Source organism: Homarus americanus, unplaced genomic scaffold (assembly GCF_018991925.1).
Source record: "Homarus americanus isolate GMGI-L3 unplaced genomic scaffold, GMGI_Hamer_2.0 scaffold24260, whole genome shotgun sequence".
Taxonomy (NCBI): Eukaryota; Metazoa; Arthropoda; class Malacostraca; order Decapoda; family Nephropidae; genus Homarus; species Homarus americanus.
The window spans coordinates 8,195,967-8,218,282 of record NW_024721079.1 but is presented as its reverse complement, the minus strand read 5'-3'; the positions used below and the strand labels follow the sequence as shown (position 1 = coordinate 8,218,282).

Sequence of the window (22,316 nt, the reverse complement as noted above, 5' to 3'; positions counted from 1 at the left end):
GAGCAGGGGTCTACAGTATACGACAGGAACAGGGTCTACATCAGGGAGCAGGGTCCACAACAGGAGCAGGGTCCACGACAGGAGCAGGGTCCACATCAGGAGCAGGGTCCACGACAGGAGCAGGGTCCACGACAGCAGCAGGGTCCACGACAGGAGCAGGGTCCATGACAGGACCAGGGTCCACCACAGGAGCAGGGTCCACGACAAGATCAGGGTCCATGTCAAGAGCAGTAGGTACCTGAGGATGAAAAGAGGGTGCCCAGAAATGTGGACGGGGTGTTGCTGCAAGTGGAACTGCGGGCCGACTGGTGTAGGCGTAGTTTGTTGGGGGTAATGCTGGGCTGGGGGCCCAACGGATAAGGTGACTGGCTTCACTCGATCTATGCTGACGGTGTCGTGTCTGCCATTGCGGATGATCATCAGGAACTTCGCTGAACGTGCAACAACCTGGAAGGGTCTGTCGCAGGGGCGTTGAAGTGGGTTGCGGTGAGCATCGCGCCTGACGAAGACATACTCGGCATTGAGTAGTGCAGGAGGGATGTGTTCAAGGCGCCGAGAAGGCTGGCGTAGGGCAGTAGCTCTGAATGCAGAAACTGCTTGTCGTAGTTTTTGCAGTAGTTCGTGACGGACGGCAGGAGTGGAAGTTATCGAGGTCAGGAGGAAGTGAGAAGTCCTCGGGTAGGCGAAGGGGCTCGCCTAGGGTGAGATCTGCTGGGCTGCAGTCCATGTCCTCCTTGTGTGATGCACGGATGCCGAGGAGCACTAAGGGTAGAGCATCCGTCCAGTTGTAAGGGTCGTGCTGTCCCTTGATTGTGTCCTTCAGCTGCCGGTGAAACCGCTCTACCATGCCGTTGGATTGAGGGTGGTAAGCGGTAGTGCGGTGCCTAGAAATGCCGAGGAGCTGTAGGAGGCTGTGCCAGAGTTGTGACTCAAACTTGGCTCCTCGGTCAGTGATGACGGTCGTGGGGGGACCGAAACGGGAGACCCAACTGGACAGGAAGGCGCGGACGGCAGATTTTGCCGAAGCATTGGGCATGGGAATGGCTTCTGTCCACCTGGTGAAACGGTCATTGCAGGTGAAGATAAGGTGTTGTCGCAGGATGGTGGAAGAGGTCCCACAATGTCGAGGTGCACTACCTGGAAGCGTCCTTTGGGTATAGGAAAGGTTTCTAAGGGGGCCCGTGTGTCAATGTATTTTAGAGGACTGGCAGGCCAGGCACTGGGCAGCCAATTTCCTAGTATCAGCCTTGATGCCGGGCCAGACGACACATTGCGTGAGGAGGCGCTGGGAGGCCCACACACCTGGGTGGCTGAGACCATGGATGCGGTCGAAGATGGCGCGGTGGTGGATGTGAGGCACGAATGGTCTAGGCTGCCCACAGGACATATCGCACCACAACTTGATGTTCGTACCGGGAACGGGGAGTTCTTGAAGGGCGAGACCTGAGGGAGATGTCTTGAATGCTGCAAGGTCTTCGTCGTTCTCTTGAGCCATGGCGAGCTGTCCGTAATCCATGGGTGGAGATGAGGGAGGAATGCTGGATATACAACGAGAGTGGGTGTCAGCGATCTCGCGTGGCTGCCTTTTATGTGTTGGATGTCGCTGGTGAACTCTGAGATGTAAGCCAAGTGGCAAAGGACATGAAGTGTATGTGTCTGGGAGGCTGAAGCGAAGGCGTGGAAGAGGGGTTTGTGATCAGTGAAGATGGTGAACTGACGGGCCTCGAGGAAGTGCTGGAAATGCTTGATAGTAAGGCCAGGAGTTCTCGATTGAAGGCGCTGTACTTGAGGTGTGGTGGTTGAATCCGCTGTGAGAAGAAGGCAATGGGCATGAGAATTCCGTTGATCTCCTGTTGTAAGACGGCGCCCACGGTAGTAGAAGAAGCATCTGTTGTGAGAGTGGTCCGGGCGTTGGGTGCAGTGTGAACCAGGAGGGTACGGCGTGTGATGTGCTGCTTGATAGTGTTGAATGCCGTAACAGCCTCTTGAGTCCAAATGAGAGGCTTGTGAGACGTTTTGGGGAGTCCCTTGAGAAGATCATAGAGAGGGACGAGGACGGTAGCAGCGTGGGCCATGAGGCGGTGGTAGTAATTGACTAAACCCAGGAATTCTCGGAGTATCTTCGCCGTTTCAGGTTTGGGGAACTCCCTAATGGCAGTTACCTTCTGTGGTAGGGGTTGGATGCTGCTCGGCGAGACTCTGTGACCGAGGAAGTCGATGGAGGAGGCTCCGAACACGCACTTGGCGGGGTGAACTTTCATGTTGTTGTTCTCCAGGCATTGGAGAAGGAGTTGTAGGTGGTGATGATGCTCGGCAGGCGTCTGAGATGTGACGAGAATGTCCTCTATGTAAACAGTGATAAAATCGAGGTCGCGAAGCATGTGGTCCATGTACCTCTGGAAGGTCTGGGCTGCATTTCGTAACCCAAAACTCATGAAGGCATACTCGAAGAGACCGAACGGAGTGGTGAGGGCTGTCTTCTGGGTATCTACAGGTGCTACTGGAATCTGGTGGAAGGCATGCTGCAAGTCGATCTTCGAGAAGATGGTCTTGCCATGGAGTTTGTTGTGGAAGTCCTGGACATGCGGAATAGGGTACCTGTTAGGTTTGAATGATGGCTTTGGAACCATGTGAAGAGGCAATGCCCAGGGACTCTTTGAAGGTCGAATGATGCCGTCTTGCAGGAGTCTGTTGAATTCCACCTTGGCTGCGTTCAGGAGCTCAGGGCGAGGGCGTGAGAAGACTGGAGGTCCTGTAGTCTCGATGTAGGTGGTGGTGGAGAGACTCGGGGTGAGAAAACTTCAGTGAACTTCTCGAGCAGGGGGGAGAACTCGTTGGACGGCGAGAGGCAGGTGATAGTGTCGGTGTTTGCGGCACATGTACCCCGGATCGTGCGTGCTGTAGGCTCATGGATGAGGCAGAGGTTGCTTGGGTCGACGCCGAGCTTGTGGAAGGTGAGGAAATCGAAGACAAGGATGGGTTGAGACACGTCTGCGACCACGAATAACCAGCGCAGAATCTTGGGAAGACCGAGGTCTAAGGCGAGGATGTGTGCGCTGTAGGAGGCGATGGGGGTACCTTTGGCAGCGAACAAGTCATAAGAGGGTTGCTTTGATGTGTCTTGCAGTGAGGGAGGGATGATGCTAACCGATGAACCTGTGTCGACGAGGAATTTCCTGCCGGAGATGCGGTTGGTGATGTGCAGCAGTGAGACGCCTGAAGTGACGGGGGCTGTGGCGTCTACCAATCCCCGTTGATGCCGTTTCCCGAGTAGTTGCAGGGGGACTCACAATGTCTAGCATTGGCACTGAAACATCTGTGGTACCAGCAGAGGGTAGGTCTGCTGTGCTGGGAGCTGACGGCGGTTTCCGGGGCAGGACGAAGACGTCGGGGTTTGTAGGACGCAGTGCGTGGGGCAGGAACAGGCCCAGCAGCAGGCGTGGAGGAGCAGAGCTGCCCAATGGTGTCCATCCTGCGGTGTAGAGACTGCAGCAGATCCCTGATGTCTTGTGAGGTAATGCTCGAATGAGGAGCGTTGATCCGGTTGACAAGATCGGAGGTAAGTAATGGTGTGGACGTTGGGTTGTCCACGGCGGTGAGGCGCGCAGCAGTGTACTCATAGATTATTCTGTCTGCCGAGGTTGCATAGATATCCGGTGTCATAGAGTAATCTACTGCGGACAGGGAGAGGCGAACTTCTGTGGGGAGCTTCTGTGCATGAAGCTTGCGCAGGATAGTGTCGGGAAGCCTGTCCGTGTGCCGGGAGTTCAGTCTACACATCTCGTCCCAAAGACGTGCAGGCTTTGAATTGCCGAGGGAGAGACAGGTTAGGTTTTGCAGAAGACTGGTGTGGGACTGCCTCCACATGAATTAACCAGTCCTTGATGTTGTGGTTGAAGGTTGGTAGAGATATCCGTTTGTCGTCCATTCTTGCGAGAGTGCGTCACACCTGTTAGGTAAGGATGAGGGATGGGTGCTTGTTCCAACCCCCTTCCGTGTTAACAATCTCCTGGGAAGGAGGTGAACAGTTGCAGGGGGTACTTCAGGACGAATACACTTTTTGAGGGTGCAGGTCCCTGGGCCAGAGCGAAAAAACAAAAGAAAAAATAGTAGAAGTAGGCAAAAGAGCTCAAACTACATCTGGAATATCGCGCTATAGCTGCTCTCCGGCTGTGATGTGAGGTTGTAGTGGATTTCTCCCCTACAAACGCTGTTTGTCGCTGAGTAGCCGACCCCGCGAATTCCCCAGTGTATGCCTCGTGGTCTAGGTCAACCAGCGCCGCCTTACATGACGGAGGTCAACTACTAAGCCACGCCTACCTCCGCTATTTAAGACCTGACCTCGTGGTGACCACTCTCTTCTTCTAGCTACAGCCGCAGCAAGCAACACCACCTCCTCTGCCGCTGCCTGGCGGCCCTCGCTCCCGCCGGCAAGCATGGCGACCCACAAGCTGGTCCTCCTCTGAGCACCCTCACCAACCAGCTCTCTCTACATCACGCTTGTAACCACACTGCCACTTTCCAGCACCAAGCTGCATTGTACATCCAATACAACATATATACAGAGAGCACATTGTGAGTTTCCTTTCTCCATCCCATCCTGAGTGTGAACCCAAACATAACGTACCCCACAAGGTCATTCGCACCACCAGTGGGGAGAACAAACTAATGCTCAATAAACCTAAAGGTCGTGAGACGTTGTAGTGGCGGGTGGTCCAGTCAGGTCAGGTGGCCAACAACGGCAGCAGAGGACGGGCGGTCCTCACAGCTCCAGGGGTATGGCAGCAGAAAGCATGATGTTCACAGCTCCAGGGGTATGGCAGCAGAAAGCATGATGTTCACAGCTCCAGGGGTCACCAATTGTAGCGTACTGTATGGGGCCAGTTGTCAAATTATCTTTGTTTGTCTATTTCTCTTTGTATGAGCTCACATGCGTACGTACATGTAAGAGATCTCACACTCAGGATGGAGGTAAGAATAGAAACTCCCAATGTGTTTTCTGTATATATATATTGTATGTACAGTGCGGTGCTAAGGAGTTGCGGTGTGGTGAGAAGCTTGCTCAGAGGTCCTGTTGGGTAAGGAGCTTTCTGAGGGAGCTGGTTGGTGAGGAGCTTGTTAGGAGGTCTTGCTGGTTCAGGAGAGTAGAGTAGAATGAGTTCCGCAGCCAGGCCTGCGCGTATTTATACGGCTGCTCAGGATCAGAGACACGAGGTGTGAACTGTGCTGGGCCAATCACTGTGCAGTACACGAGAGAGGACTGGTACGCTGATCCTGGCTGAGAAGTGGAAGGACAAGACTCTGTCATGGATAGTGCTCCTCCATCCATACCTGAGATCTAGTCTGTCGACGTTGCTGGCTGTAAGCTGATTGGCTGGTAAGCGAACGGCAGGTGATCAGTCGACAGTTGTAGGGAGAGTATCCACTACAACAGCACATAGTCCAAATTTAAAAAAAAGAAAAAAGAACAGGACCATTTAACTGTGTATCAAGCTGCTTGATACACCGGTAAATGGTCCTAACCATAATGTTAAGTTAGTTTAGGTTGTCTGTTCGTAAGTTATTTTGCAAAACTACCAATATGCATGCCGGTCATTTTGCAAAATAACCAAATCCACAAAAAAACGTAACATATACGGTACTGTATATTGTAGTGTTCGCAATCATATTCATTTTATATCATTGTATACCTTTAAAGAATTTAAAAAAATCGTTTTCTTTCTTATGGACGACTGGCCACTTGATGGCGGAACAATCGGAGGCTCGCTTCTTCCTATATAATTTCCTTGTTTTCAGCCCTCTAATTAAATGTTTCCTTTTAGTCCAACATATGACATAGTAATATCCAAGGAATATATCTTGTCACTATCCTTTGAGAATTCTCTTGCCATACATTCCCATGGATTATATTTCATGCTGGTTTAGTGCAGTATACCTGTACAATGATACTGTTGACTCACTGTTCTCGGTTTCATTCCTTCCCATATAAGACAAAATTTTGAAAGGAAAGTTAAAAAATGTATTAATTTTGGGATCCCTAAACATTTGATGAGGTTGTAGTGGATTCCTCCCCTACAAACGCTTGTCGCCGAGTAGCTGACCCCGCGAATTCCCCAGTGTATGCCTCGTGGTCTAGGTAAACCAGCGCCGCCTTACATGACGGAGGTCAACTATTAAGCCACGCCTACCTCCGCTATATAAGACCTGACCTCGTGGTGACCTACCTCTTTCTACCTGGCGGCCCTCGCTCCTGCCGGCGAGCATGGCGACCCACAAGCTAGTCCTCCTCTGAGCATCCTCACCAACCAGCTCTCTCTACATCACGCTTGTAACCATGCTGCTTTCCCAACACCAAGCTGCATTGTACATCCAATACAACATGTATACAGAGAGCACATTGTGAGTTTCCTTTCTCCATCCCATCCCGAGTGTGAACCAAAATCCCATAACCCCACAAATGGTGACCCCCAGAGATTCGCACTCACACAGGATGGAGGAGAAACATCTCACAAAACCCCACAAATGGTGACCCCTGGAGATTCACACTCACACAGGATGGAGGAGAAACATCTCACAAAACCCCACAAATGGTGACCCCCGGAGATTCGCACTCACACAGGATGGAGGAGAAACATCTCACAAAACCCCACAAATGGTGACCCCCGGAGATTCGCACTCACACAGGATGGAGGAGAAACATCTCACAAAACCCCACAAATGGTGACCCCTGGAGATTCACACTCACACAGGATGGAGGAGAAACCGATCACTCTCCCAGTCTTTAAGCAACATGGATGACTGGCTTATCCACACAGAGACAGCTCTCATCGGCTCTACAGCTACTGTCTCTACACCGCAGGTTAGACGCTGTAGTGGAATTCTCCCCTACAAACGCTGTTTGTCGCTGCCTAGCCGACCCCACCAATTCCCCAGTGTATGCCTCGTGGTCTAGGTCAACCAGCGCCGCCATACACCACGGAGCGGGGGTCAACTGCTAAGCCACGCCTACCCCCGCTATTTAAGACCTGACCTCGTGGTGATCTGTCTCTCTTTCTACCTACACCAACCAGCCAGCAACACCTCCGCCTGCCTGGCGGTCCTCGCTCCTCCGCCTGCCTGGCGGTCCTCTCTCCCGCTGGCGAGCATGGCGACCCACAAGCTGTCCTTCTCTGAGCGTCCTCACCAACCAGCTCTCTCTACATCACGCTTGTAACCATGCTGCCTTCCCAGCACCAAGCTGCATTGTACATCCAATACAACATGTATACAGAGAGCACATTGTGAGTTTCCTTTCTCCATTCCATCCTGAGTGTGAACCAAACATCTCATACCCCACAACGCCCTAGAGCACCACTGCTTCTCTAAGCAGACACCAGCTCCTCTTCCTGCCCCAAGCACCACGTCCTACCGACCCCTGCAGGCGCATCTGAGGACTCTGTACCTGCTGTGAGGGAAGCACAGCATTCATCGACCCCACACACCGTTTTTTTCCCTCAGGCACTCCCTGCTACTGTCCTGCACCCTGCTGCTGTCGTGGACCCAGCTGCTGTTGTAGAACCTGCTCCTATCATAGACCCTCCTCCTGACGTCGCCCCTGACCCAGTCATCCCAGCCAGTGACCATGAGGACGCTGCCCCTGCAGCGACAGAAGCACAACATTCATCGCCCCCACACACCCTTTTTCTCCCTCTCTTCTCCCACAGATCTCGTGTGTCTAGAGAACTGTCTCCCCTAGCGGCCGGCTCATCCACGCCCTTGCCGTTATGTCTCACATGTGGCATGCACCGCCCGTTCTGCCTCACATGTGCCATGCAACCCTGCAGACAACAAGTCTCCTACACCGCCTGGAGGGAAGGGGGAGTATTGTAGTGGATTCCTCCCCTACAAAAACTTGTCCCTGAGTAGCCGACCCTGCTAAACCCCAGTGTATGCCTCGCGGTCTAGGTCAACCAGCGCCGCCTTACATGACGGAGGTCAACTATTAAGCCACGCCTACCTCCGCTATATAAGACCTGACTTTGTGGTGACCTACCTCTCTCTACCTACACCAACCAGCAAGCTACACCTCCTCCAACCGCCTGGCGGCCCTCGCTCCCGCCGGCGAGCATGGCGACCCACAAGCTGGTCCTCCTCTGAGCACCCTCACCAACCAGCTCTCTCTACATCACGCTTGTAACCATGCTGCCTTCCCAACACCAAGCTGCATTGTACATCCAATACAACATGTAAACAGAGAGCACATTGTGAGTTTTCTTTCTCCATACTATCCTGAGTGTGAATCAACATCTCGTACCCCACAAGGTCACCAGGTGTTAAACCCAGTACTGAACCCATGACCCCATTGTGAAAACACCCAATTCTGTATTTACATTCCAACTTGCAGGTTAATATTTTTAGATGATAATATTAATGGTAATAAATATTCAAAGTAAGTTGGTTAAATTAACAAATATGTGTTTGTAAATCGTTTATTTTTTAACCAACCTTTAGTTTGTATCCTAAAATCTTTACTAGTACCAAATCGAGGGGTTCGGGATCTGATAATTGATGTGACAGCTGTGTTAAGTGAGCAGCAGTGGTGCCATTTTAGCGGTAAAACCGCTAAAATGGCACCACTGCTGCTCTCTTAACACAGCTGTCACCTCAATTATCAGATCCCGAACCCCTCGATTTGGTACTAGTAAAGATTTTATGATACAAACTAAAGGTTGGTTAAAAAATAAACGATTTACAAACACATATTTGTTAATGTCTGGCGGATTTCTAGCGATTTTAGTTATATAATTATACTTGCATAAGTATAGACAGTCAGTGGAAGGATGTCACTCTTGTGAAATGGAATGAAGTTTCACAAAGTGTCCTGTTTTGGAATGAAGTACATAACTACATGGACGAGTCACATTGTAATTCATTCAAGGATTGGCAGTTTGCTTTATCAGTTCTCGTCATACCCCACTCTAATGCCGAAGTAGAAAGGATATTCAGCCAGTTATATATAGTGAAAAATAAACTTCGAAACTGTTCTTGCAATGCGAGCAGGTTGGAAAAGAAATAAAGTCTTGTTTTGAATATGAAATACCGGCTGATGTCTTGAAATTGATTGGAACTAGAAATGCATACGTCTGTGAACCAATCCTGAAATCAACACCAAGAACAAGTACATCTTGAGAGGAAACAGAGGTAGAGGAATTAAATGATTCCTCTCTCTTCCTGCTTTAGAGGTAGGCCATGCATATCCTTTGATGTTGATTATACGGTGGACGGAAATAAAGTCCACAGGAAAAGAGTCACATGACTTGTACACATTGACAACACTATATATATATATATATATATATATATATATATATATATATATATATATATATATATATATATATATATATATATATATATATATATATATATGATGGCATTGCACGTAGGTTAGGTTAAGTTAGGTTAGGTTAGGTTAGCTTAGCTTAGCTTAGCTTAGCTTAGGTTAGGTTAGTTTTTTTCCGTGCCTTTTTATGTGTGACTTTTCCTGGAATCGATTATACATTCATATTACTTTTGTAACATGCCCACCGGTGTGTTAATTAGCTATACGTCTATGTACCATACTTTCTATATTTATCATTCTATATATATATATTAATCAGTTTAATTGTCTATATATCTGTATACGGTATATATAAAGAGGGTAACACATGCTATTATCTGTAGTTACAATCTAGCTTGTTTGGGGTCAGACCTTGCGGCTTTGGAGTCTCATATAGCGGGTTTGTAAATTTGTAGATGGCAACACTGGTGACCAGCTGGGCCCAGGGCTACAGCCACAACAACAACTCTACAACCTGTGTAGTTTGAATACTTTATTACTAAACTTACCTCTTAACTTGACTGTTACAAGAACCAAAGAAAAAAGAAGGATCTAATTGCTTACTTCATGTATCAACACCAGTTATGAACAAAATGGAGAGGAGAATACTACTGGACAATGAAGTGGAGATAAGTGGTGAGTACCTCATTATCGGTCCGCTTAATTACCCAAATGTACCCAAATATAGCCGGAATGAAGTCAAATAATGGTCCTAGATGAATAAATCGGACTGCTAATCACTTCTCGACTGGTATTTGGTGTCACAAAGTCACAAAAAATTGGTAAACTTAATCTGAGTTAATAGATCAAGTGCATGTACCTAACCTAACCTAACCTAACACAACTCAGATTAAATTAAGGTTACCAATTTTTTTTACTTTGACACCAAATAATAATCGAGAAGTGATTCACAGCCCGAATTACGCTTGTACGACCATCATTTGACTTCATTGCGGCTACATTTGGGTACATTTGGGTAATTCCTCGCTCCCTCTGTACATGCACGTGATCTATTAACTCAGATTAAAGTAAGTTTTCCAATATTTTGTGACTTTCTGACACTAAATATTAGTCGAGAAGTGATTTGCAGTCCGATTTATTCATGTAGGACCATTATTTGACTTCATTGCCGCTATATTTGGGTAATTAGTCGGACCGCCCGTACGTTATAAAACTTGAAATAGATATTTATTAAGTAATAATGTCGTACGTCGCTTAATAGGACTGAAGTAGAGTAAATTCGGTAAATTTATAGTAGTTAACACAACTCTGTTATATAGTCAAAACTATGTTTTTCTAGTATGTATTTTTGTGTTTTGATTGGTTCTGACCTTGATTTCCGTCGGAAATGGCCTGTTTTTTCAGTTAACGCCCCCCTTTTACCCCCAACAAGATAGGAGATCCTGTTGGGAACCGGGGTTTTCTGTTGGTCGTTTTGCCTCAAAAATCATGGCCAAGTGAATACAAAACACTAGAAAAACATATATTCCTAACCTGACCTAACCTGACTTAACCTAACTCTCATGGTAAATTTACGTAACCAAACTCACCATGTAGGGTTACGTGAGGTTATGTTGTCTCGCACTCAGGATGGAATGAATGGAAACTAGGTGGTGGTTTTCTTATATAAAATATATTATATACAAAACAGTCTGGTGCTGGAGATGCCGTGTGGTGAGAAGCTTGCTCAGAAGACACGTTGGGTGAGTAGCGTGCTGGAGCTTCGTTAGAGGAGGTGTTGCGTGTTGCAGGACTGTAGCTAGAATGAGAGCTGGACAGCGAGGAGCTTGCTCAGAGGAGGTGTTGCATGTTGCAGGGCTGTAGCTAGAATGAAAGCTGGACAGCGAGGAGCTTGCTCAGAGGAGGTGTTGCGTGTTCAGGAACTTAGGGTAGAATGAATCTCAATAACGAAACTGAGAGCTTATATGCACGGCTGCCGGAAGTAAACCCAGATGCAAGCGTCGCATGGTGGCAACCCCCGTGAGAACCTCGCTGGTGGTTGAATTCCATTGCTATAGGATTCGGCTACGCTGTTGTAGGGGAGAGATCCACTACAACCATATGAGGGAATCACTGTTATTTCTTACCTTATTGTCCTGGTTCCGGTTCTTTGTCTTGGGAATAAGGAACAGGTTACTACAATGCCAGCTATGTTGGTCTTGACGATATTTACACTCCTTATTACACTTAGGACACTGGGGTTTACGTGATGTAGGAACCCACTAGGATGGAGGTGAGAAGGGAAACTCACTATGGCGTATTCTTTAGAATATATTATATGTACAATGCAATGCCAGGGAGTTGCTGTGTGGTGAGGAGTTTTTTGAGAAGAGGTCTTGTCTGTTTGAGAGCGCTCAGTAGAATCCCCTTCACGGCGAGGCTGTGGGCTTATATACGAGTCCACCGGAAGTAAGCGTCGCTGTTGGCCGCCCCTGAGCAGTCTGGCGCTAGGCTTGTCAGAAACTCGCTGCGGGATCGGCTGATCAGCGACTAACTGCATTGGCAGTTGTAGGGGAGAGTATCCACTACAACACTTTACTGAGGTGAGAAGAAAACCATGAGATCTAAAAAATGCTTTTGCTTGTTCTTTTTTTTCCCCAAAATGCGCAATCAACTCCATATAATTGAAGTGACACCTATCGCAGACTTCCATGGTCGGAAATGAATTTGAATTTAGATATATGAGAGACCCAAAATCACAATAAAATCTGTTGATTGGGCAAGAAATACTGCAAATTCTAAAAGCAGAAACCACAATTAATTTTAATTGGTGGTAAAAAAAAAAACCCTTTTGAATGGCCGAATGACGTGTACAGAAACGCATGTGCATGATGATTCATGAAGGGAACTCGCTGAGTGGGAGGTCGGGTAGGCAATAATGGCTGAAGATTAATGGAAGAAAATAGAGGAAGATTTTGCATGCGTTATCTCCGTTATTATACGTTTCCTACGGTAATGTAATAGAAGGATATTATCTTAAAATTAGACGTATTTTTCGAATATGATAATAGATTTGGGGGAAGAAAAGTTGTGTGAACTTCTATAAACATACCGTAAATTTTTAATTGAAAACAATAACTAAAAAATTTTACAAGTAGATTCGGTTAATATTTAGAAGTTGCCAACACCTACTTATATATTGCATAATGGATATTCTGTCGTGGCCGGCTAAGTTCCTATTTTACCTTGAGTATGCTCTGATTAGCTAAGTAATTTCTGTTTAATATGACGGGGTGGTCGTGCCCAGGCTAAGAAGTTAGGTAGGTTTCTTTGGTTGGTTAGGTCAGGTTTTATTAGGTTCTAGTACATTGAATGTTGCCAATTTTATAGTGATAAGTTTCCATGCACAACAAGAATATGGTTAGGTATGTTTACAGCTACACAACGATTGACTTACAGTGAAATAAATGCCAAATGTTGCCAGAGTCCCGGTCAAATATAGTTCTTGCGTTGTTCGCCGGTAATGGATGATTAGCCAATCAAAGGTTACTCACGGTAAAATAGCGTTATTAAAACTTAGACGGTCATGGCAAAATATCCACTGCCTATATATTGAGTCTTATATACAGTAGGAAGAAAGAGAAAAAAAATAGTTTAAGTAATTATTGACTACTGACCTGCAGCTGATTTTTCATAGAAAACTGTTCTAAAAATGCCACAATTTCACTGTGTTTTATAGTGGACTCTCGTAGTTTGTGCAAATGTGTGAAGAAGTGGTTATTTCTGAATTAAAGCTAACCTAACTTTAGTTGATAAACAAGCAGCAGAAGTGTTGTTAGAAGACCACACCAACCTAACCCTACCAACTTCCTAGCCCCCAGACCCTCCGGTATATTAAACAGAAAGAACTTACTATGATCTGGTGCAATTTTACGTTTTTTGTGGACGTGAGAGCAGCCGCCCGCACTGAACGGTTCATAAGCATACACTGAGCATCAGCGTTGATCCGGATCCGGGTGGCGGAATGTTTTGAAATGCGTCAATATGATTGGCTGTTTACATCCTGGGATGAGACATCACCACCGCATTACTGCCGAGAAGACAAAGTAGTGCCCACCTAGGCACCCAAATATGTACCAAACGAAGCATTTGCACAAGAAATGATTATCATATCAGAACTCACTGATGAAAATAAATTAAGAAAATACGTAAACAGTAAAACTTGTCTGTGGGGTCAGTCATCAATATTAACTATAGTTTATTCTATAGCGTTTCCATAGGAAATTTATATTTTTGAGTATTTTAACTGATAAAATTACCCAAGTATTAGTTGTTCAAAGTGGGCAGGACTGTGAAGTATTGGGAAAATGTGGGTTAAAATACTTAAAAAGAACACCAAACAAACCTTTGAAAGTCGTACCTAACGTTTTCTAACTTGTAAAAATGTTAAGAATTGCTTAGAGTTTATGGATCCCTCCTCATCTGAGCACTGAAAACACCACCAACATCTACTAAATACTGAAAACATGAATAAGGTAAACTTTTTATAGTTTTGGGATTTTTATAGGTTGGGAAATGTTAGGTTGTTCTTGTGATTTGAACAAATCTGACCTAACCTAACCATAAAAACCCTATACGTATTACTTTATATTAGTAGGTGTTGGCAACTTCTAAATATTAACCCCATGCCTTCATTATAATGGCTACTATTCTAAATTGACCAGCCACTCTCATAGCCAGAGGAGCTAGATGCATTACATTCTGATGTCGATGCCAGCCTCTAAGGTAAGAACGCGATCAACACTGAGGGGGAGGGGGGGGGTCAGAGGTCAGGTTTTTCATGGTTTTTGTGGTTAGGTCAGGTTAGGTCCTTCCCTTATCCCTGTCATGGGGGAGGGGGCTTAACTCGAAAACGGGCGGTGAGCACCATAGAAAAAACATTTTTTATGGAAAAATCGAAACCTGGTTACCATCATGAATAGATTTTTCATTTTATTATTATTAGTACAGTATTTTACCTCACATTTTCCCTCTACTTCAAAGCCCTGCCCACTTTGAACAAGTAATAATGTTGGTAGTATTCTCGGTTAAAATACTGGAAAAATATATATTTCCGACGGAAACACTATAGAATAAATTATTTTAATTTTTTCTTTCTTCCTATATAAGACTCCATATATAGTAGGTGTTGGCAACTTATAAATGTTTACCGTTTTTATCCTTACTGGGATAAAAATAGAATATTTACCGGGTGACATAACCTAACCTACTACAGTATTGCCATAGAGGAAAATCAATTCCTAACTAAAAAAGAATCCAAGTAATAATGATAAAAAAATTCAAAATACCTATTGGATAAAAACAAATATAATAACCATCACTGTGAGTCTACAGTAAATATTCGTCCATTGGCTGTCCTCAGGTTTTGGTATGAGAATAGGCTTTTTGGAGTTTCTGTATTTGGTGTGTTTTAATCAAATCTAACCTTTATTTCTTGTGCAATTTAATGGTTTTTGCAAAAAAACTAAAACATTTTCACTTCTATCAGAAACTGATAATTTGCATAAAAATGGAGGTCACATTTGGGTAAAACACCCAAAAAGCCTATTCTCATACCAAAGGAACTTATCTAACCTAACCTACAAGCAGGAGGAGGAAAGGAGACAAGTGAGTGAGATCTACCTAGCAACTATTCATTTGCAAACATCATAAAAAAATCCACTTGTAAAATACATAAAACTGACTGTAGTACAGTACATGTTTGGGTAAAGATTCATTTTTTGTTGACTATGGAAACTGCTAACAAAAATAGGATTTCCTAGTATATTTTGGGTAATACTTAAGATAATCTGACCTTCATTTCCAATGCAAATGAACCATTATGGAGATATGATCACCCAATTACCAACAATATTGATGGTTCAAAGTGGGCAGGCTTTGAAGTAGAGGGAAAATGGGGAGTAAAATACTAGGGCTACTACCAACAATTTTGGTAAATTTTTCTTGTAGCACCGTTCACTTGTAGCAAGTTAAAAATATATTTTTCTAGTGTATTTGTGTGTGCTGAGACCGAATATGACCTTCCTTTTTGGCAGAAATTAGCCGTTTTTTTTTTTTTTTTTAGCGATTTTTCTTTCGTTTGACGTTTTCCGAGAAAAAAAAGTGCCTAAGCGACTAACAAATACACAATAAAACACTAGAAAAACAATAACCAAACCAAACCTAACCTAACCTAACCTAACTTAACTGACTCTCACCATATGATGGAATCACCTATTTCTTACCTTATTGGCCTGGTTCTTGTTCATCGTTGCATTCTGGGATTCTTACACAACGCCACATATGTTGGTCTTTGCGATATTTACATTCAGTCTTGCTCTTAGTACACTTTACTGAGGTTGGAAGAACACCATGCGATCGAAAAAATGCTATAGTTTCTTCGTTTTTTTCCAAAAACTCGCAATCAGCTCCATATACAGTACTTTAAGTGACACCCATCGCAGACTTCCATGGTCGGAACTGAACTTGAATTTCAAAATATGAGAGACCAAAAAGAATACTCGAATTTGATTGGGCCAAAATACCGCGAATTAAACCCAAAAACATTTTAATTGGTCTCAAAATAAAAAAGGCTTTTGATTGGCCGCGTGACGTGTACAGCAACGCATGTGCAGGATGATTTATGAAGGAGACGCAGGAGACACGCAGTGTTGGAGGAGAGGCAGACGATAATGGCGGGATGTTAATGGAAGAAAATAGAAAATATTTTGGAAGAGCTATCTCCGTTATACACTTCCGCCGGTAATGTAATAGATGAAAATTATCTTATAATTAGACGTCTTATTCGAATATGATAATAGATTAGTGGTAGGAATGAACGGTGCTACAAGAAAATAATACCACAATTTTGATCACACAAATTGGGCAGGGGTTTGAAGTAGAGGGAAAACACCAAAAATAAATATACCTAACCTAACCTAACCTTAATTATCAGATGCCGGAGGATATATTGATGCTACATATTGGTATTACTTTGGGTAAAGATGGAGGTGACTGTTAACACCAGAAGGACTATATGGAATTGTACCAAATTTTCAGTTGTTGTTTGGATGATATTGGGTAATAAAATCAAAACGAAAACATTTTAGTATTTTGTTCTTTTTGGCCTATCCTTTGAACTTAAATTACTTGTTAGTGGGAAGGTATGAAAGAAAAGGGAAATAACGGGGTAAAAAATGTGAACACTAATCCTATGGCAGTAATTTCATGTCCTACTTGCTTTATAGGCGAAAAATAAATTACTGTATTTGCCTTAATTATGGTGCTGTTGGATCTCCAGTGGCAACCATGTTTTGGTATACATCGTCTGCTATACACGGTCTTTGTAAGCATTTTAAGAAACAAACAACGATCTCATCGGGCGTGTTTATTACAATTAAATTTAATTGATTTTGTTCATTATTTATAGAGATGCTGTTTGGATGATTGTAAGTAAGAAAATCGAAATGACAACAATGCACAAGTTAGAAATTTGGGTGAGGACAGGTAAGGTTAGGTCGGGTTCTAGTAGGTTCTGGGCATTCTTGTTTCCATTTTAGTGTTTAGTATCAGGCAGAAAGTATCTCCAGAAATCTTGGTTCAATTCCATAACTTATTTCTGGTGCTAACCATCTCCTCCATCTTTATCAGGGTCTCTTAAATGTATTGTACTGTACTGTGTTGACCAGTTCTAGTCAATATCATGAAATAAGACTGCAAATGTGTACCAAACTCATACTTTGTGATGTACAGTCAGCCACAGGAATAAGTACTGTATACACACTGTAGGTGTAAGGTCCGAAAATGGTCTGGTAACGTTGAAACTGCGCATCCAGACGCACGATGAAGCTCGACTCCCCCACCTGTTATCTCTAACTATTTACTCCTCTTCCTTCCTTTAATAATCCAAACATCAGTAGGGTAAGAGAAAAAGTGGGGGAGGAGGAGGGAGCTGCACGATAACTGCAATCCCTTTCGGCAACAAGTTTATGACCATCGGATACAATTTATTACCTGTAATATAAACACAAGCCACTGGTAAAACATTCAAACAAATGTATTTATAACATATATGTAGGAATAAAACATAAATTACAGGTCATTTTGTAATTTTGTCGGTTCTGTTCAGGACAGTGTTACCAGATATTTTGTCTCAAACATGAACCGTAGGTGTATACTTATTCTTAATAATAATAATTAACGGTTTATTGAAAAAATTCTGCAGCCCGAAGGCTGAAAATATACATTGGACATAAATGACTTATTACATACATTGGTGGTTTAACAAAAGCCCTCATTAGAGAAAGGTAAAGGAACATACAGTGAACATACAGATTAATGTAGGTGTTGAACAGCAAACTCGTAGTGTAGTAACTCCCTCCCAGATGGTGTTAGGAGGAACTCACGTGGTGTAGTAGTTCCCTCAGATGGTGTTATGAGGGACCTGGCGTGGTGTAGTAATTCCCTCGCTGATGGTGTTATGAGGGGCCTCACGTGGTGTAGTAATTCCCTCACATATGGTGTTATGAGGGACCTCACGTGGTGTAGTAATTCCCTCACAGATGGTGTTATGGGGGGCCTGACGTGGTGTAGTAATTCCCTCACAGATGGTGTTATGAGGGACCTCACGTGATGTAGTAATTCCCTCACAGATGGTGTGATGAGGGACTTGACGTGGTGTAGTAATTCCCTCACATATGGTGTTATGAGGGACATGTGGTGTAGTAAATCCCTCACAGACGGTGTTATATGAGTGAGGTTTGGTCCCAGGCCTTCCTATCGTAGACGGATTAACACATCGGTGGTTGTTGTTGGGTCTCGCGGGGGCCGTCACTGGGTACCTGGGACCTCACTGTGTGAAGGTTAACTTGGGTGCAACTGTTACTGTTGAGTTGTTCTCACTGACTTAAGCACTGTTCACCTCGGTTTAACACTGGTTCCGTTCCTTTCCTAAATGAAATTGTAACTTCTGGCGAGAACTTGTTGATATTCCGGTGGGGAGGAGGGTTCAGGGGAGGTGGTTGGTATGGGCCAACTTAACAGTTGACCTGGCTGCTCCAAGAGGAGCGCCAGGTACGTCTTGACCCTTCGGTGGTCAAGGATGTGGCCGAATGTACGTATTACAATAGTATTAAATAAATATTTACAGTATCTATCTCACACACTACCATACATAACCCTACCCCCCCACTACCATAAATAACCCTACCCCCCCACTACCATAAATAACCCTACCCCCCCACTACCATAAATAACCCTACCCCCCCACTACCATAAATAACCCTACCCCCACTACCACCATAAATAACCCTACCCCCACCACCATACATAACCCTACCTCTACTCACCATACATAACTCACTCCCCACTACTATACATAACCCTACCCCCACTACCATAAATAACCCTACCCCCTACTACCATAAATAACCCTACTCTCTACTACTTATAAAATAACCCTACCCCCCACTACCAGGCAATAACCCTACCCCGACTACCATAAATAACCCTACTTCACTATAAATAACCCTACCTCTACTACCATAAAATAACTCCTACCCCCACTACTATAAATAACCCTAATTTCTACTACTATAAATAACCCTACCCCCACTACTATAAATAACCTTACCCCCCACTACCATAAATAACCCCTACCCCACTACCATAAATAACCCTACCCCCACTACTATAAATAACCTCACTTCACTACCATAAATAACCCTACCCCACTCCATACCTACCCCCACTCCATATCCCTACCCCCTGCCATGTCTCTTCTTTCCTTTACCCATACATATCCCTATTACCCCTACACATATAATAACCCTTTACCCCCCCACTGCCATAAATAACCCTACCCCCCACTGTAAATAATTTCTCCCACACACTACCATAAATAACCCTACCCCCACTACATAAATAACCCTACCCACTGTAAATAACCCTACTTTACACTGTAATTCTGCACCATGCTATTAACCCTGCCCCATGTAACCCTCCCCACACTACCATAAATAACCTACCCCCACACTACAAATAACCACCCCCATTGCCATATAAACCTACTTACTACCATAAATAACCCTACCCCCACTGTAAATAACCTGCCCCCCACTTCCATAAATAACCTGCCCCCACTGCCATAAACCCTCCCCCTTACCCTCCCCCTACCATAAATAACCCTAACCCCCCACTGCATAAATAACCCTACCCCCACACTGCCATTAAATAACCTACCCCCCACACTACCATTAAATAACACCCACACTACCATAAATAACCCTACCCCCACACTACCATAAATTACCCTACCCCCATGCTACCATAAATATTTCACCATAATACCCTGCCATAAATAACCTACCCCCCCACACTATAAATAATATCCCCCCACTTACCATAAAATATTTACCCCCACTGCCATAATTACATACCCCTCACTGCCATAAATAACCCTACCCCACACTGTAAATAACCCACCCCCACACTGCCATAAATAACCTACCCCCACACTACCATAAATAACCCTTTACACTACCGTAACCTTCCCCCACACTACCATAAATAACCCTACCCCACACTACCATAAATAACCCTACCCCACACTACCATAAATAACCCTACCCCCACTACCATAAATAACCATACCCCCATTGCCATAAATAACCCTACCCCTGTAAATATTACCTCACTACCATAAATTGTCCTACCCCACACTATAGCTAACCCTACCCCCACTACCATAAATAACCATACCCCCACACTACATAAATAACCCTACCCCCACTGTAAATAACCTCCCCACTACCATAAATGACTACCCCCACATTACCATAAATAACCTACCCCACCTTTCAGTAAATAACCCTACCCCTCACTACCATAAATAACCCTACCCCACACTACCATAAATAACCCTACTCCCACACTACCATAAATGACCCTACCCCCACACTGCACCATAAATAACCCTACCCCCTACCACCAAATTACCCTACCCCACACTACCATAAATAACCCTACCCCACACTACCATAAATAACCCTACCCCCACACTACCATAAATTACCCCACCCCCACACTACCATAAATACCCTACCCCCACACTATAAATAATCCTACCCCCCACCCATAGTGCCTACCCCCACACACACCATAAATAACCCTACCCCACACTGCCATAAATAACCCTACACCCCACACCACCATAATTGCCCTTCACCCACACTACGTAAATACCCCCCACACTATAAATGCTGCTACCCACACACTGTAAATACCCTGCCTCACACTACCATAAATAACCCTACCCCCCCACACTACCATAAATAACCCTACCCCACACTACCATAAATAACCCTACCCCACACAACCATAAATAACCCTACCCCCACACTACCATAAATAAGGCTACCCCACACTACCATAAATAACCCTCAGCACACTATAAATTCCTATCCCCACACACTACCATAAATTACCTATCCCCACACTACCATAAATACCCCACACTACAATGTACCCCACCCACGGTATATAAATTACCCTATCCCCCCACACTACCATAAATAACCCTACCCCCCACTGTAAATAACCCTACCCCACACTACCGTGAATTATCCTACCCCCACACTACCATAAATGCCCCCACACTACCATAAATAACCCCACCCCCACTGCAATGATCCCTACCCCCACACACTGTAAATATCCCCCACACACTCATAAATAACCCTACCACACTGCCAAATAACCCTACCCCACACTCCATCAAGTTACCCTACACCCACACTACTATAAATAACCCTACCCCACACTGCCATAAATGCCCTACCCCACACACTGCAAATAACCCTACCCCACACTGCCGTGGATTATCCTGCCCCCACACTACCATAGTACCCCCACACTACCATAAATACCCCCACACACTCCATAAATAACCCTACCCCCACTGCATAAATAACCCTACCCCCACACTGCAAATGAGTCCTACCCCCCACACACTATAAATAACCCACCCCCACACTACCATAAATAACCCTACCCACACTATAAATAACCCTACCCCCACACTACCATAAATAACCTACCCCCCACACTCCATAAATATTTTTACACTATATAAATAACCCTACCCCACACTATATAAATAACCCTACCCCCACACTCTGTAAATAACCCCCTACACTGTAAATAACCCTACCCCCACACTACAAATAACTCCCCCACACTACCATAAATAACCTACCCCCACACTACCATAAATAACCCTACCCCCCACACTACCATAAATAACCTACCCCCACACTACCATAAATAAGCCTAGTACCCACACTACCATAAATAACCCTACCCCCACACTACCATAAATACTACCCCCACACTACAAATAACCCTACCCACACACTCCATACATAACCTACCCCACACACTACCATACATAACCCTACCCCCACTACCATACATAACCCCACCCCACTACCATAAATAACCCTACCCCCCACACCTCCATAAATAACCCTACCCCCTCACTACATAAATAACCCTACCCCCCACACTACCCTACCCCCCACAACCATAAACCCTACCCCACACACACTACCATAAATAACCCTACCCCATTTAGCCATCTCACTAATGTTGGTGCTTGAGCAAACAAATAACCATTTCGCTACTATATGCCAGACGCTCCCCGGCAACAACCACTCTCCCTGCTTACCTACCAGCCCCCTTCCCACTGACTTAGTAGAAGAATTTGGTAGCAAAACGCCTGGACAAACTAAAATTAAAACGGCTCTACCACCCATTGACCTATGGAAACTTTCAAGGAGTTCTCCCGGAGCTTGCTAAACCCCTATGCTCCATCAATGCTTCTCTCAGTCAAGCCAGATGCCCAGCTGACTGGAAGACTCTCTTATGTATCACCAGTGCCCAAGTCAACCAGCCCACATCATCCTTCCAGCTACGACCT

General features: G+C 44.8%; 1 protein-coding gene across 2 annotated transcripts in view; it reads left to right on the top strand.

Moving 5' to 3' along the window:
* The first annotated feature begins 8,813 nt into the window (after positions 1 to 8,813).
* The window catches only part of LOC121861524 (synaptic vesicle glycoprotein 2A-like), a 35,039-nt gene continuing 21,536 nt past the window's right edge, over positions 8,814 to 22,316 (top strand). The window contains exon 1 of one of the 2 annotated variants that reach the window (XM_042359359.1): positions 8,814 to 9,221. In XM_042359359.1, coding sequence (XP_042215293.1) covers positions 9,194 to 9,221 — 28 coding nt within the window. In that variant the 5' untranslated portion in view covers positions 8,814 to 9,193. Of the gene's footprint in view, positions 9,222 to 9,786; positions 9,998 to 22,316 lie in introns of those variants that run through there. The other variant, XM_042359358.1, reaches the window with a different exon arrangement.